Here is an 18,185-nt window from a genome sequence, read left to right as displayed (position 1 = left end):
TTTTTTTTCCATTATGCTTTATGCTTTTTGAGAATTTACTGATTCCAAGTAATTTTGGAGATGGCATAGTTGTATACAGCACCAACCATTAACAAGTGATTTAGGTATAATGTAAGTAGAACAACTGGAATGTCTTTATATTAGCTGCATGCTTATTTGTGTCTTTTAAATCTCATAGATAAATTCCAGAAGTATTGGAGTGGACTTGCATGTAGGAAATTTTATTTTCCAGTATTTGACCACATATGGCAGTCCGTAGCTGAAAGCACCTGCCTTGTAGTTTAAATTTCAATGTAGTGTATCTGCACAAGCTTCTTTTCCTTATCCTGGAATTCTTCAAACACATCTTTCTTCAACCTCATGATAGTTGAAAGAGACTGGGTGAGTTTATTCTTAAATGCTTAAGTAACTTGGCTCTTACTTTTGTTCTCTTTTAAACCCTGTGTTGTAACTGTTCTTTTATGGAGATGTATCCACTCCAGTTGATGTCCTTCATTGCATCTCAAATGAGAAGTGTCTATGGCAGCTGTATTTTTTCTTAATTCCCTGGGGGACTAATTCAGAATATTTGCCTCTATAGGCAGATAAAAGGAGCATGATGGTAGGATTCTTTGGTCCTAATGGAGCAAAAATTGTTTTATGTTCCTGCTCCTGAGTTTGTCAATCTTCAAAAGCTGATATTTCCACTGAGGCAAGGTGAAAAAATTGGTCTCTGAATGTTACATCCATACGATGCTGTTATGTAGCCACTATATTTTTATTTTTCCTTAGTAGACCTTATTCCCCCTAAAAAGAAAATATTTGTAGGAGCCAAAAAACAGATTGCCTGAAAGAAGTGAGAGGGAGTTTTTTTTCATATTCTCTAAAGCCATCAAAACACAGGTAATAAGAAAGATTGTTCTTCAAGAGGGTCTCAGTGAGCAAATGGATTTGCTTCCATGGTGGTGTGAGGAGACACATTCTTCAGAATTATTCCAGAAGAACAAAAATCTAATTCATCAAAGTCATCATGCCACAGCTGTTACAACAATCTATCTCCTACTGAAGCCTAGCCAGCTAATTTTTGAGAAGTGACATTTTTCACAGTTTATTGTTTTCTCATCAACATGGCACCAACCACATCAAATACAATCACCCAGTGATGTTGGCATTGATGAATTAGCCATGTGCTTTCTATTTACAGATACAGGAGTTTCAATTTCTTTGGGTGAAAAGAGAAGTATTAGGTAGAATGTAGGAGTTTTCTCTCTGGTCTGTGTGAATGTTTTCCATGTTCAAGTACTTGTTAAGCTGTGCTGGAATTCAGCAGCATAACTGAGTATTTTTACAGAAACATGTAGTTCTGCAAAACTTCACTAGACTGTTTCAATGGATTATGGATGGGTGAAGCATTTTGGCTCCATTCTTTACCATAACTTAAACTATGTTGCTCTTACTCTTTCTGGGGTCAACAGTAGTTTCCCTCTGCAGTAATTCGTCATACAGATATGACTGTACAAATGTAGTAGATACTGGTAAGAGGCTTGGGCTACAAGGGGAAAAACTGTCTGGAAATAATCTTCTTGCTAGTCTGATGTATGAAGACAACAGAGGTACTCCACGGTTTGGGGTTCACACTCATACAGGGCCGTTTTTGTAATATATATTTGTGATATGTACAATGGTGGCCATGATAAACAGAAGAATGTCCACCCACAGTGTTTGAGAAGTGAAAGATCCTTCCAACTTGGATCTGTCCAGCTCTTTCTCATGATTCTTCTACATAGGAATTTCAGCAGCAAGAGTAGCCTAGTGCTGAGATACTCAAAAGAGGCATCTGCACCACAAGAAACTGCCTTTCAGATCTCCTGCGTAAACTATAAAAGTAAAAAGTATCTTGGCAATTATTTTTCATCTGTGAAACATGCTTTTGTAAAGCTGTGACTATAATTTTTCTTGCACAGAACTCTTTGTACTCCCTTATTGTTACCATATGCAGAGCTTTTTTGCAGTTCAGCCACTCCCTGAATAGCCAAACTCTGAACAATTTCTTTTGTTCCTTCACTTGCTTACTTCTAGACATAACCAGTCCATCTTACAATTGCAAAGGAGCTATTAAGAGTATTCAGACTGCAAGTAGGGCTTTCAGCTGAGAGTCTTGCAATGTAGAGTGATGTTTCTTCAAGAAGTTTTGGAAATGGTACCTGGCACTTCTGGTTTACTTTGGAATATTTAAAACTGTTCCTCATCTTCCATTTTACTCCATTATTGATAATTTTCATTGTCTAATTTAGGTTAATATGGACACTAGATCCACTTAATGAAATTTGTAGCTTCAGGTCACATGTCCATTTGTTCTTTAAATTCAAAGTACCCAAAAAATATGGGAAAATGCAAAAAATTTCTTTTATGTCACAAGATCAGTAAAATATGTGTTAGGGAGCTGCCACTTTTGCTCAGCAGGTAACTATTAACATTGGCATATTGCTTTACATGTGCATGCTGCATATTTCTCTGCACTAAAGGCACTGAACTTGACAGGTGGATTAAAATATAAATTTGAGTAACTTTTGGTTATGTTCAGGAACTGAAGTCTCAAGACTTAGAACATAGTTTAGGCAAGGTGTAACTTTTCTGGTTGATGGAGCCATAATCGTGGTGCTGCAAGTCATCACTCTCCAGGTTTTATCAGGACTTGGCTTCCAGGACTCTTTTGTGCTTCCATGGTATGCTTTGAGAAGCTTGTTGATTTGATAAAAGTGATCTTGTAGGAATTTTTTACATAAGAGAGTTGATACATGGCTTGCAAACAAGTGAGATTACAGGATAATTCTATCAAGGTGTTAAGAAAGCCTTTCCATGAGAATTAAATCAGTGAGCTGTTTTTAGGGGGGTTTGTAGTTCAGTTCTTGAATGATTAATTTTGCACCAGTGTTTTGAATGAGTCTAGGAAAAACAAGGTGTTTCTGAAGGCTGAATGTGATCAAGTCCCTAGTAGTTAAGATGGGGATACATAAGTTTCTGGTCAAGAAAATCAAGCAGCCTAACAGCACTGTCGATTTTGTTTTTAAAGAAACCAACTTCATTTAAACCTCTACCTCTCTACCTCAGAACACAGTTATACTTGGCAATCTCCAGGTGATGATCCATCTAGCTGAATTTTATGTCTAAGGTAGTAACTGATACAAACTGCTTGAGGGAAGAATTCTGGAAACTCTGAAATTGACTTTTTTGAAAGAGCCTTGTAGTGATTCATTTGTCATTGTCAGTAACTTTGCTTTTTGTAGTAAAGGGGTTTTAGAGAGGCTCAGCTCATCTTTCTTGTACTCTTCTAGTCTGTTCTTTTTCCAGTAAGTATTTCTCATGCCCAAGCAATCTGGATTTTTTTTGTGTGTGGTTGGAGTTTTTTTTCAGTAATATCCTGACTGCTGGGAAGAGAAACTTGTTGCAGGTTGATTTAGTGCACTTTTCTTTTCCCACACATGGAGCAAGTGACTTCTGTACCTGGGCTGTTGTGTCCCACTGATCTTAACAGAAATAAATTTCAGTCATTGAAAAAGAAGCAATAATCTTTCATCAATAGAAGAGATTTAACTTGTTGATGATCTTACCTGTGCTTATTGTTTGCACAGCTCTAAAGCAAAATTTCATTGAAAAGGAATTTCATCAGACTTGCTAGGAATTTTATATCCTTCCTAGGAATACTATATTAAATTTAATATAGTCATCCTTCGTAAACCTATAATTAAACAGAGAAAAAAAGAAATGCATCATTTAAAGAAAGAAAGAAATTAATCATTTTAATAGTATCATGTTGACAAATCCTGACAGTGGTGGTTTTTTTGACTTCTAGCAATCTAAAACTGAAATAGGTGTCTTGAAAAGACAGTGTGTCATCTTTCACCTCACCAGAGCATAGTCGGGATGATGTGCAAACCTGCAGCTTGAGACAAATGTTCTTTTTTTTTTCTCCTCCACATAGGTATTTTTAAGCTAAGTCTGGCATAGTAACTGGCATGCAGCTCATAAAACTGCTGTGAAGCTGATGTGCGCTTCCTCCTGAATCTCCAATTGTGTGTATATTAACGTGTGAGATTTTCAGGCACCTGCAAGTAACAATCTAACAATTGCATGTATACTAGATAGTTTATAAATGTAAAAAAAAATAGTCACATAATTTTGTCAGGATAAGAGTTTCTGATTTCTGAAAAAAACAAATCAAAACAAACAAAAGATCAAATGAAAAAACACCTTTGTATAGGGTGTGGTTTATTAGCTTATAAAAATTATATCTATTTTCTGTTTATTATTTGTGCTGGCTCACAACTCAGTGTTCTGATAAATACTTCTTCATTGAAAAAGATCACTGAAGTATAAGTGGAGAAGTTAAGAGTAAGAAGATAATCCATACCTTCTTTTTTTCTTTGCTTGGAGGATTCCTTTATCACGCAGTAAATTTCAACATATGATATCTTTTCTTACCTTTTCAGTGAGAAATCTCTGAAGAAATTATTATCATATTAAATGTGCCTTGAGTAATAACATTTGTCATATATTTGACAGAAACTCTCCAAAGGTTTCTGATGCCCTTGCTTACATATTCACTTTCTAACAAAAAACCCTAAAATCCTTAAAATATTTACCTGCAGAGTAACAAAAAAAGAAAAAATATGTTGCTTAAATGGAAAACAGCTGATTTTGTGAAGCACTGAACTTATTTTTCCTTGAGAGACATCCTATTTTCAGTATTCTTGAGGAGTGGAAGCTACTTGGTGCAAAACCAGCCTGAAATGCCACTCATACTCTCTTATCTCTCATGTGTTGTCCCTGTCCATAATAGGGTTTCTACACATGTGGTTAAGTGCTAGGTAAATAGTTGGGTACTACTTGGAAAAAAAGAAATCTACCGTACAAACTACTTTGGAGGATTCTGGGGGTGGGGGGTGGTGGGTGAAGTGCATGTAATAGTGTAAGTAAATAGTGTCATGGTTTAAACCCAGCTGGCAACTCAGCACCCACACAGATGCTCACTCAAACTCCCCTGGTGGGATGGGGGAGAGATTTGGAAGACTAAAATTGAGAAAACCTGTAGGTTGAGGCAAGGAAAGTTTAATAGTTAAAGCAAGAGGTGTGCACACAAGCCAAGCAAAACAAGGAATTAACTCACTGCTTCCCATGGGCAGGCAGGCATTCTGCCATCTTCGGGAGAGCGGGACCCTGTCGCACCTAGTGGTTATCTGGGAAGACAAAGGCATCACTTTGAATGTAAGCTTCCTTCCTTTTTCTACCTCCAGCTTTATATGCTGAGCATGATGCACTGTGGTATGGAATATCTGTTGCATCAGTTGGGATCACCTGTTCCAGCTGTGTCCCCTCCCAAGTCTTGTGCACCCCCAGTCCCCTCTCTCTTTGGGTGGGCTGAGAGGCTGAAAAGGCTTTGATGCTGCATAAGCACTGCTCAGCACTCACTGACTCATCTCTATATTATAATCAATACCGTTTTCAGCAGAAATGCAGCCCCACATGAACTGCTGCAAAGAAATTTAACTCTGTTCCACGAAAACCTGCAGCATCCAGCCATAGCATCCATTAAAAGTGGTAGTGGAAACCTAGAGGGAAATCTCACAGTCCAGAAGAAACACTTTTAATACCATCTGTGCTGTCTACACTAAGGGAAAAAATATTTAGTGTACATGTGTTGTTTAAACCTACCCATCCAGTTCTTCATGATTCATTGTCTTGTCTGCAGTACGAGATTATGTTAGGGAAGACCATGTATTTGGTGCATCTTGACAAAAATTACTTGCTAATCAGTAGTGGCAGTTATGTTATAGAAAGTGGTTTGATCTACATAGCATGACTCTGTAGACATTAATGTTTAAGTCAAAGATGGACTTTGGTTTGAATTCTTTCTTTAAAAATTAATGAAAAATTAAATATTCCTTATATCAAGAAAATTACTTGGAATTCCAGTGCAATCTTGTAATGAATTTCAATAAATATTGTCATATATAGGATTTTTCTTAGTGCATCCTGAAGCAACATCATGGACTCAGCTCATCTTTGTCATCCAGCCTGTATTTTTTTTGTAGAGTTTCTATTCTTTTCTGGTTTTTAAAAAGTACTCTCTCGCTCTTTCTAACACTAGAAAGAAGTAATTGAGGAAAGAAGGAAATTGTTGTATTTGGCTGTTAGAGTCAGTATTTTTATAATGAAGGAACAGTATTCTGTTTCACAGTATTTTTTTCTTCTGGAAGGCATTGTGTCTCAAGACAGTTTTGATTTCTTCCTGTATTCTACAAAGCAAATCCCAGAAGACATTTTGAGATGTCAGACCAAGTAGCCCTGGTAAAAATGGAGTCATGGGAGAAATTCCTATTATTTTCCATTCCTGTAGAGAAGCAGATGCTTCTCTGCAGTCTGCTGGGAATTTCTGAATCTTTTTTCAGAGACTCTTTGAGATACTACGTATATTCCTTTATTTCAAGTACAGGAGCTATGTAGCATGGATACAGAGCAGGCAAAAATCCAACAGTAGTTTTAAAACACCTGTCATTGTAAAGGAGCACAAATAGTTTGAGGTTTTTTTCCTATTATAAAGAAACATTCCCTAAAAACAGTGCTTATATTGACAATACAAGCGCTAATACAGGTGCAAGAGCTGTTGAATGGTCTCTGTAAGCCAGTTTAACCCCCTAATCTTCCTTCTACAAATACTTGGATAATTATTTTCTGCATTCATTCATAATAATTAAGTCTTTTGGGCTAAGCTTCCAATGGACCTAACAGTTAAACTTATCTGCTGTCCCACAAAGCCTTGAGAGAAACTTTATATGCTTACCATGATCTCTCTGTTGAATGTTTTAACAGGTAATATCTCTAGCTTGTTTTTGAGAAGTAAAGTTATTCATAGCCAGAGTTTAGCTCAGACTTTGTTTCTGTACCTGCAGCAGACTGTGTGTGTAAATATTACTAGGTAAATATCCGGTAGTACCCAGTGCTAGAAAAAATCTGGGATAATTAATAACTTGGAAATGCCATAATTTTGGGGGTGTATAGAACAGTATTTAGAAATTTGCTTAATAATTATGAGAAAATTAGTAAGTGTTATGTGTGTGCTGCGTGTGTGGAATCAAGAGGCACGGAGGAAACATAATAATAAAAGTTCTACCATTTTAATCCACTGGATAGTGTTGCTTTCTTCTTCCTTGCTACCAGGGAAGGACTCAGAGATAACACCTGAAAGATAGAGTAGGTCATCCCAGCAGTCACAAACTTCCGTAGGATGTCAGCACATAAATGAGGTAGTGGCCATGCAGACAACCAGGATGCTGCTGACCTGTTTTGCACTCTCAGCATGTCACCCACTCATGATCTGACAGGAAACCACAGTGAGGGCTGGCAGGAAAGTGAGGTAAGGCATTTTATTCCCACAGGGCTTCCCAGACCCAGTAACTTGTTATTGGGTCTGACAAGTAGGTTAGTGCACGGGCTTCTCACAAAGCCAATACTGTACCAAAAATAATGAGTTTGACAATGTGTGCATCCAGCTGATGCCCCGGTTCATGTTAAGTATGTTTGGAATTTTTGGCATGGTCCAGGATCTAGGGTGAGAGAAGACAGATACTTAGGGAACTCACAGGATGATATGGCAGCAATTTTTCATAGTGCTTGTAGTTTTCTTGATAGCTGGTTGAACTAGCTCACTATATGTCTACCTATATGTAGTACATGTTATTATTTATTAGTCACAGTGCAGAAGGTATGAATATGCACTCCTCTATGAAGTAGTCACCAGAACCCCTGCAGACCTGATTTAGCCTAAACTTTTACACTGATTGTTAGCTCACAATCCAAAGTAGTGCTTAGGAAGGGGGCTAAATGCAGCAAGGATAAAATAGATCAACATAAAGCCAGCAATATGTTATGTGCTCTCTCCTCAGCAGCAGTGATCCAAATCTAGCAGTGTGAGCAGTCAGCCCTAGGGACTCTGTGCTTAGGAGGGGCAGACTGGAGAGAGGTGCCTGTGAAGCTCCAGGGGGAAAGTCTGGATGCATTTAAGAGAAAGCTTCTCTTCAGCAGACATAAAGTGTCCCACTTTGCATAGGGCAAATACCCGAGAGTTCACGATTTCAGCTTAAAACATTCATTTAAGGGCAGAAAAAACTCTGCCTGCTCTTATTCCATTGCCACTGAAAGTTAACCTGACTGCCCATGGTCAGAAGACATGGCAAATAAACATCACATTTAAAATTAATCCAACTTTCTTTAGCCCTCTTCTTTCTCCTCTGATCACCTAAACAGGCAGTTGATACAAGACCAATTACTCATTACAGCAGTACACATCCACTTTAAATCCTTTACATAATTTGCATTCATATAACTGCAAACAGCTTCTGGACTCTTAAGAAAATAAGTAACTTGTGAAGTACTAGTGAGGAAAATACCATGTTTCCCAAAGGAAAAACGAGAAAGTGGGTAAGATACCGGACTTCTCAGAGAAAGTGTATGTGGAAATCTTTAGTATCCCTGTGGATGGTGTGAGCTAAAGTTTCTTATTTACAATAGTTTCTATAATGTTAATTTAAATACAGATTAGTTATGAGAATTTATGTTGCAACCATGTAAATAAATGGGCTAAGTAAGTAGCTGTTTTCTGTTATTTAAAGAAATAACAGAAATAAAATAGTAAAGCAAGATGCATTATTTCATATGTTTGGTTATGTTGGACCACTGTGATTTGCCAGAATAACAATTCCTTCATTGCATGTTGAACCTGTCTTTTGTTAAACATCAGCTATTGCCTGGCAACTTCCCACCATGCTGTTTTTATTAATTCTGTCTTAGGTCTGCTTCTTTTGTTGTTTCTTTTCTGTGCCTTCATTCTCAAAATGTATTGCATTTAGCTGCTGACACAGTTACTCATCTTCTAAAGTCCACAGTATTCCCCAAGTCTGTTTTTCCCCCTCATCTTCAGTGTTACTCTGATTTAACTGTTCCATTTTGTTTTGACTTTTGATTATCCCAGGGTCCGATTGGTATGGATGGAAAGCTGGTAGGTGATTTGTTCAAAACCAGTATAATTTAGGTCTTTCACATATTCCCCTCTTTGCTTTCTAAAATTACTTATGCTGAAATATGTATTAGTCAAATACTGGCTTCCTTCAGCATAACTTAGCATAGCAGTAGCAATCCAGTAGCATGGATTTTTAACAAGTTGCTGAAAAGGCACTTCAGTCTTTTGTGCCTATGCAAGGAAATGGAGGTCAGCCCTGCTCTTCCTCTTCACTTCTCATTTTCTGTCTGAATTAGATTGGAAGGCAGATGTTCCTCCTTGGCTGCTCCGTTCAAGGGTACTTTGGTGGTGCCTTTCAAACAGCAGGATATCACTGCTGACTACATTTCTGTGACTCTTCCTTCTTTCACAAATTCTTAATTTTTGTGTTTTAATTTCTGTGCCTGGATTGTGTTGGCTGATTAAATCTGAACAGCCTCATGTACCATAATAAATGCATTTGTTTGATATTCCGGGTATTCATTAGGGATATGCTGCTTGAATTAAGTTAGAAATAACATTTAATTTTATACAGTGCATTTGTTAACACATTTGTACCTAAGTGTATATTTGTACAGCTCTTTGTTTAGATGTATGAGCCTGGAAGTTTATGTTCCCAGCTCTTTAAAGATTAACACCATGGCAAAAAGGTGTGAAAATCCAGTTTTGGCACTTTCTCTTGCAGTTCCTTTTGCTCCCTCTCTTTTCTCCCTTCCCAGGGCACCTCTTTTCACTGATACCCTGGATACCTATTTTCTTTTCTATCCTTTTACTTACTACAAGCTCCATTTCCTTTGCAAGCTCAACTTGTTTACTTGCAGTGTCAGCTTTCATTTTCTCCTCTTTCTTTGCTCTTTGAGGTTTCTTTCTACTTTTAAGTAACTTGTCTTTAAGGTTACACCATGCAGTCAATAAGCTTTTCTTTAATCTCTTTTATGGGATTGATAACTTGTCTGTTGACTTTAGTTGCACCATAGATTTTTTGATTTTTGTTTTAATATCGTTTATATATCAGCAGCTAATATTGGTTTCAATTTCTAGGAAGGGATTAACTGACGACAGTAGAAGACCTTCCATCATGGCAATTAGAATAGGTTGCCAAATCCCTCTGTTTGTCTCAAAATAGTGTATTAAGCCAGTAAATAGGAATATAGAAGGGAAAATTGTTCTAGAGATTTTACTGAAACCATGAGATATTATGCAGCTATACCCATTGTAGTAATAATATAAAAAGGAGCATTTAGTTGCGGTAATCAAGTATATGAACAATAATCTGGTGTTCAAAGCACCAGCCACCAAAATGCACCTAATCAGTCAGTGGTGGTGGGACTGATCCCTAAATGCCTGCAAACACAGCAATTAGTTGGTAGCTAGAATCAATTAATCAATTTCAGAGTATGTAACAGATTTGAATAAAGAGATATTCATTAAACAAAAATCAGAGTAATGCTGACTTTTCAGTCTTGCACAGTATTTTCTCCCTGTTTGTTATCTAAAATTTAGAGAAAGACAGCAAAAACATTTCAATCCACAAGTAACATGAACTGGGGGTGATTTATGCAGCAGTGAACCAGACTGATTTCAGCAGTCCTGAGGCCATTTTGGGAATGCAAGCAGATAAATTGAGATTGAGCTTGCTCCAATGAGTTATGATATCAGATTGAATTCATATTAGAGAGTTTTTTAATGAACACCAAAGTAACTTAAGGAGCTTTCTTCCTGACATGCAAAAACAAGAGAAGGCAACATTAACAGCCCCTAACTGAATTGCTGTTGTGTGACAATAACCCTTTCCAATTAAAAATGTCAGTGTTGTGATGCTTTTCTACCCATACCTTTGTAAGAACAGCTGATGAGTTCATAACTCAGTGCTTGCTGCACCCTCTGGGTAGTGTTACTTACTGGATCACTTTTGAGGAGGGAAAATTCTATTGTAACTGCAGTGGATAGTAGGGCAAGGAGTAGATAAGACTGAAGTATTAGAAACCATTGTAAAAAACAGAAAATAATACTTTCACTAATGCAAATTTCCTTCTGAAGGAGCTAATAGCCAAGGGGTTAAAATCATCTTGCTTTTGAGTACTATTGTGTTCAGCATCTGCATTTATGGCTAAATGCAAGATAATTGTAATATTGGCAGCATATATAAACTAAGAGTAATGCAGTGATTATATGCCCTAATATCTCATAGAGTTTTCCGTCTACTTGAAGAAACTGTCCTATAAAATTCATTTTCCAGCTTTTTCTGTATTGGAGACAGGAAAGAAGAGTAATTATAAATGCTCAGTACCAGAAAGGCAAAGCAGTGATGCTGTTGAGAGTATAAAACACTTTTGTGGGAGCGTGATTGCAACCCTCACCTCATATTCAGTTCAGGATATGTTTGTGTTATGTGTGTATGTCTCTTGTATCATACATATAGCATATACCATGTGGACCCTTAGCAGCCTCTGTGTCTTAGATGAAGGAAAAAAAGTGAATTTTCATATCTCATTGTTAAAATATATATGCATATATTCAGTTTATTTGCTTTCTACAGCTTTAAATCAACTCTTTTTAATAAGATTTTGGTAATTTCAGACCGTCATTTAAGTTTTGGCTTTTATATATATACACACATATGTTGGAGACAGCCTTTAATGATTTGGTCAAAATCTATTGCAGCTTTAGATATTTTTGTGAGCAAATGTGTTCTAAATTTTATGTATAAAGTTAGCAGGCACAGACCTCCGTTTAGATAATTGATACAATTTTATTGTACCAGCTGCCCAGTACTGCATCTATAAGCAATTCCTGATGATTTTAAGATCAGGCATAACATAAAATAGCTTAAAACCTGCTGTGAGGGGAAGATGGAGGTAATATATGAGTGCTCAGGAGTCTCAATCATATTCATTAACCCGGCATGATGTGTAACTTCATCAAGCTCACCAACTCAGAAAGTTTTAGCTAATATTTGAACTGCCAACCTCAGCCACTAAGTTTGGGATTTTTTATATTCTCTATGATGCAGTTTTGTTCTAAGGAATGAATAGAAAACTGCAGCATCCCCAACAAGAAATACTTTATGCTGCAATCAGTGTAAAGATTAGATAGCCACAATAATTTTGTATTTTACTATTATTCTTCTGTAACACAATGCCATATATTTAAAAATATTTTAAAAGCTTTTTGTGAATTTAAATACCATTTTCTTGTGGTTTTTAATTGGCACAAGTTTTATTAGTCACTACAAAAAGCATTTCTTCATTTGCTTGTCTTGTTGATAATTGTTCCCAGTTGAAATGCTTCTGCCTCCCACCCTATCTAAAACTGCCGAGAATCACAGGATGGTTGAAGTTGGAAGGGAGCTCTGGAGGTCATCTGGTGTAACCTCTCTGCTCAAGTAGAGCTATCTCAAGCAGTTTGCCCAGGATCATGTCTAGATGGTTTTTGATTGTCTTCAAAAATGGAAACTCCATGATCTCCCCTGGTCCCATGCTTGGTTAACAGTAAAAAAGTTTTTTCTGATGTTCAGACAGAAAAGTTTCAGCTCTCTGTAGAAGTACCTTCCAGCTGAAGTGGTTTTATAAGATTTCAAAGAAGTCTCCGTGCTCAGTTTCTGTCAACAAAAGGAAACATATTTTCAGTTTAACTGAAGTATTATTTTAATTGTCATAAAACACCAGAAGCTAAGCTAGCCCTAGGCATTTAAAGGAATTCTCTCTAAGGAGAAATATGTAATTATTTTTCTCTGTCTTACAGTGTGAGCTGATTGTCTGGGTCATGTTGTTTATAGTCACAGCTACTGTACTGTTTGCTAAAATAGTTCTGCTTCATGCAAGTAATTTCTGTTAAGGGCACTAAAATAATTCATGGCTTTCATTGGCTTTTCTGGTCTAGGGAAATTAGGGATAGGAATTCTACTCTGTAAGGGCTTGCAGCAAAAAGAAATACAGTTCCTCAGTGTGCAAAGGGTGCCTCTCCACTTGTCCAGGGGTGATCTAAAGGGGGTGTTGATAAATAAGAGAGAGGAAATGTATCAGCTGTCTTCTTGGATTGACTGACAAAAGTTCATCTCAGACCTTCCACAACTGCTGGTTTAAATAGTGGTTTATACTTGCGTAAAATGCTGGTGACTGTAGCAATGGCAAAAAGACTACTGTTTGTCCAGCAGTGTGTTCCTCCAGTTTTGAGACTTTGTTCATTCAATAAGCAGTAGTAGTAAATAATTAGCATTTCCTTGAAGTATGGAGGTGAGCCATAATGAAGAAATGAAAGAGAAAAACTCATAATACCTGCTCTGAATCAGCTCAGCACCTCTGGCTTCTTTCTCACTTGAGAACTATCAGTTAAGTCCTCCTATCATTTCCAAATTGTTAATGATATCTAAAATAAGAAGTTTCTCAAATGCAGTTTTGATATGTTATTGTAATTTATTTCTAAAATCAGTTAGTTGCAAGAAAGTTCATCAGTTTGAATTAAAACACTCAAATTCAATATCAACCTAAGAATCCAAAATCTGATGTCAGTGCAGTGTATATTTTGTTAGCTCCTTATTAGAGATCACTGTAACTATTTTGTACTATTTAAGGAGTTCATCCTTCTCATAACTTTCCATAACCTTTTGTTTTTCTTGTTTTTTTTCAGGGTCAGCCTGGTCCTCAAGTAAGTGCCATCTTATTTTCTTACATAATTAAAAGTTAAATACAGGGGCCACTGAGCTCAGGTTGTCTAAAAAAGTATTTTAGTATATTTTTTTATCCTACTGTAGTAAGATAGAAACTGATAACCATTGCATAATTCTCTAAGAAAAATATTTCCCAAGAGAGAAATATGCCCCCCACATATGGTTAAGTTCCCTCAGCTGTCTGACCAGATGGTGGGGTTAACAACATAATACTGAATAGAGCAAATCTCCTAACTATGGCTTGAAACTTTGCCACCAAACTTTAAAGCAAGATGAAATAACTTAGCAAATGTGTAGCAAATGTAATACTTCAACTGCTTATTAATCACATGCTAATAATGTTGCTATAATCCAGGCAGAACCTCAGTTATTTTAAATATTGCACTGCTAGCTGTTTTGATTAATTAGATACACTGCTTTGAATTAGTTCTACTTTATTTAAGAATAGTAGAACTTTGTCTTGTGAGCTGTAATTGAAGATGTGGAAATCTAGGGATCTAACTTCAGTTCTAAGGAAGAAATAGACCAGCAGAAAGGAAACATTACATATAGCAAAATTGAAATGTGAATTATTTGAGTGCTATAAAAATATGGAAGAGCAAGGAAATACGAAAAACAAATAAATTACTAAGCCAATACCAATGTCATACTTAGTTAGTGAAATCAGTTGAGAAACTTGGGCTTTTTGTATGCTCCATATGCTTTGTGGGAAATAAGCATTGCTCTGTGGAACTGTCTTAGCACAATTTACTTGCCCAAACCAGGATTTCTATGAGGGCCTTTTGCATTTCAGAATCATAATTGAATATTAGAGTTTTACCATCATATTGACTGGCAATTTTTTAAAATTAAGATTTTCATTATGAGCTGCAAGCATTTATTTTAGATTTTTTAGTTTCTAAACATCATTTTCTGTTCAAAGACTGATTGATTTACAAACCCTCAAAGCACTTGGCCTGAATGCACAGTATCCTTGCAGTGCCAGGCTTCATTTAACAGAACTGTGTAAGAAATACATATGGTACTGGAGATGACTGCTGCCCATGGCATGTACGTTTCACAACAGGCTCTTGATGGATGGACTACACAGAGAAGCATCTTCAGCCTCTGTGCTGCTGGGGGTTGGTGAAGAGAGAGATTGTAATTCTGTGTGGCACTGTAGCTCTGAACAAGCTCTGTTGAGGACCTGAGGCTGATTCTTGAGCCTGTGGGCTGCCCTCTAGTTGATGTTAACTTGTGCTGCCACCCGTGTCCTTTCCTTCTGGGTTTGGACCCCCACTTCCCACATTTCAGTTGCTTAGACAGTGTCTCTTGCCTAATGCTCCTAAAGAGCTGCTCAGTCTTTGGAGCTCATATCTCTACATGAAATGCCCTGGGATAGCTGTAAGCAAGGAACCACCATGGAGATGGCAGCGTTCAGTGGTGTTTCAAGGGCAGAAAGGTAGAGAAATCTCATCATGAGTGTAAGAGAAGTGAGGTGAGAACCAAAGAAAAAGCCCTCTAAAAATGTTTCCCATATTGTTTTGAGAGAGAATTCTTACATGTTAACTTCAGTAATTCCTCCCAGTGGAAATGCTCACCTCTGGGTCATCACCATTGTCCTCATCAACATGTACCATTTTCCTTAATAATGCCTTTTCCTCCTTTTCAGCTCAAGGTGCTCTTATTGTGTCAGGAGGATATGTGTGTACTCAGTCATTTCGACTGGCTGATTGAGTCCAGGAATAATTCTTTTGGGAGCACTGGTGGGAAGACATAAGGGCATGAAACAGAGTCGTGTTCAGCTTTACATTAAAAAGCCTAAACCCAGAAGCTTGCATTGTGTAGGTATTGACCTACCAGGTGTGCGAGCACTCCTGGCAGTCAGTGAAGGTTAAGCCAATACTCAGTGCACCTAGAAAGGTGTTCAGCTCATGGCAAACTCTCTTGGGCTCTGTTCCATTGTGTGCATTCAGGCATTTGTTGCTGTTGAATTGATCCAGCGTCTCTGGCCTCAGCCGCTGGCTGTTTTATGTACACGGGCTGGAGTCTGTGTTGGGCTGTGGTTGTAGCTGTCAGTCACAGGCAGCTGTCTTGGACACCTAGGGAATCTCTCACATGACACTAGCTGTGCACATTCGTGCCTCTTCATTCCAGATTCTGACTGTAGGCAGCTACTGAATCAGATAACCCTTCTGCTGAATTGCTTTCTAGCCAGTGTTGATATGTACCTGTCTTGGGCAACTACAGGCAGGCTGTACATTCAGAAGTTTATCCCCTTAAACTGAAACTCAGGTCCAAATAACTTGGTGAGACAGCATTTTTTAAATATTAAAATTGGAATTTTTAAATATTGGAAGCTGTGGTTGAAAATCTCAAGACTTTTAAAAATCAAAAGTATTTACTAAAAACAGAATTTGTTCCCATACAGATGAAATAAATCAAAACCCCTTGGCATGTCATAAGTAATGCAGAAATTCCAGCCTATTATTATTGTCAGCAATTTCCTTGGTCTTAACTGCATCCATGAGAAATTCAAAATTTAAAATATTGATTACTTTGGTTATCCTGGCTTCAAAGAACAAAATTGTTATGCTGATTGGAGAAGCACTTAGGAAGTTTCTGGTGTCCTAGCCATGCAAGTCTATGTTAAGGTCAGGGATAAATTCTAATAATTTCTGTCCTCACTATTTTATTAACTCCTATTCTTTTTCACTATGGTATAAAGTACACACTGTACTCACCTAACACACACCTAATTACTGGGCACATCCTCTTACCATTTTTTTTTTTTTACTGCTTATTTTCTTCAAGATAAAGATAATGTTTCAAAAGATAATTTTGCTTCAAATTTTCCCATTTTAAGTAACAGCAAGCTTTATTACAACTTACAGGCAGCTTTTTAAAAATTTTTTTCTTCCAGAAAAAGCTTATGGTTTTGTTACATCTCTGAAAAGTAAAGACCACAATAAAAAACTAAAGAATTTCTAGCCTAATCTTTAAAAAAATAAAGTCTCTTACTGCTTTAAATACCATGTAAGCTGTGTTCTTCTGCAGAAGGGCAAGTAATGAAATCTTTAATATTTTTGCTGAAATTAAATTCTGACTCTTGAGTGACCCAAAACAATATCTGCATTTTCTTATCTGGAATATAAATATGTATTTAGATTAGCTTGAACCAGAAAGGGCTCTTTTCCCAGTAAATCTATACAACCAAATTCTGCCCATACTTTCTCTTTTTCAAATAATGGAAGTATTCTTGCTTGTCGGAGAATGAAGTTTAGCTTCTAATCTAATGTTAATTCCATAAGAAATGTACTATCTGGGTAAAGAGAGAAGGCTGGCTATTTTAACCTTTTTTTGTTGTTTAGAGGTAAGGTTCATGTAAATACTAGAAGCCATGCTTTTAGTATCATGGTGAAGGAAGACAAAACAATCCTTTTAAAAAATCTTGCTGAACTAAAACTATTAAAGACTCTAAGTGTGGGGTAGGGTGTTGTTTTGCTTGATTTGGTCTCAGCCAGCCAGCAGTTTCCTTCTTTGGGGCAGTATCCTCTCCCTGGCCCATCTCTAGCACAACATGCTTTGTCTCTCATGTCAGCATACATGAGCACTCTCTGTGTGGGACTTTGACATATAGCAGCCTCACAGATGCTTCTCCTTTCTCTTTGGCAGCTGTCCAAATCTGCATTAGAAATGGACAAAATGTTAATGATTCATATTTGTTTTCATGAGATTCCTGTTTTCCTTTGTGTGACACGTCCGTGGATGTGATGCTGTAACAGCCTGAAATTTCCCAGTGCCTGGTGCGTGATAAAGGTTTCCATAGCAATTGTGGTGACAAATGTATGTGTGCCTTTTTTTTTTCACCATCAAGCATCACAGTATGTGGCTGGAGTATTTTTAATTTCTGATGACAGAGATTCTGATTCATGGTTAAACTGGCTATTACTGGCTTGTGCTGTCAACAGTGCTGGTGGGAACCATTTTAACTTTTAGTTTTCTGGTTTTTGTCACAGGACAGAGAAACACAGGAGGCCACAGGCCCTAGTTTTGAGTGGGTTTGGAAGGCAGCAGTCTAGGGAAGATATTTATCACTTCCTAGAGAACACTGTGATGATGGGGAGACTCCTAGATCTTAGAAAAGAGTATCTGACTGTAGGAAGGATGGGAAAGGGGGATGTATAAACAAAATGTATTTTAATTCCTGTTGAGTTTCGCTTTCAGTTTTGGTAGTTTTGAATAGCCATCTGCATTCCACAACCTGTTAAATATTGCTCTCAGTCCATGCCATTCAGTAGTGGGGCAGTTGATAACATCAAGTGATTGTGTATGTGTTTTTATGGCTTTTTAAACTATGGGCAAGGTACCTAATGTCCTATTGATCAGTGCCGCAGAGTGTTAGAGTGTTGTTAGAGTTGGACATGTTTCTTTTGTTCTGATCACCATAAATTGAGGTGTGAACTCCACATTCCTTTTTTTCTAGCAGTTTCCTCTCATGAA

At 37.2% G+C, this 18,185-nt stretch overlaps 1 protein-coding gene across 1 annotated transcript in view; it reads left to right on the top strand.

The window, feature by feature from the left end:
- The window catches only part of COL25A1 (collagen type XXV alpha 1 chain), a 297,126-nt gene that overhangs the window by 162,910 nt on the left and 116,031 nt on the right, over positions 1-18,185 (top strand). The window contains exon 5 of the mRNA XM_064417188.1: positions 13,664-13,681. Within this exon, the coding sequence (XP_064273258.1) occupies positions 13,664-13,681 (18 nt within the window). The remainder of the gene's footprint in view (positions 1-13,663; positions 13,682-18,185) is intronic.

This window comes from Passer domesticus, chromosome 4 (assembly GCF_036417665.1).
Source record: "Passer domesticus isolate bPasDom1 chromosome 4, bPasDom1.hap1, whole genome shotgun sequence".
Classification (NCBI taxonomy): Eukaryota; Metazoa; Chordata; class Aves; order Passeriformes; family Passeridae; genus Passer; species Passer domesticus.
Note: the sequence above shows the minus strand (reverse complement) of the source record. Positions and strands in the feature narration are given on the sequence as shown.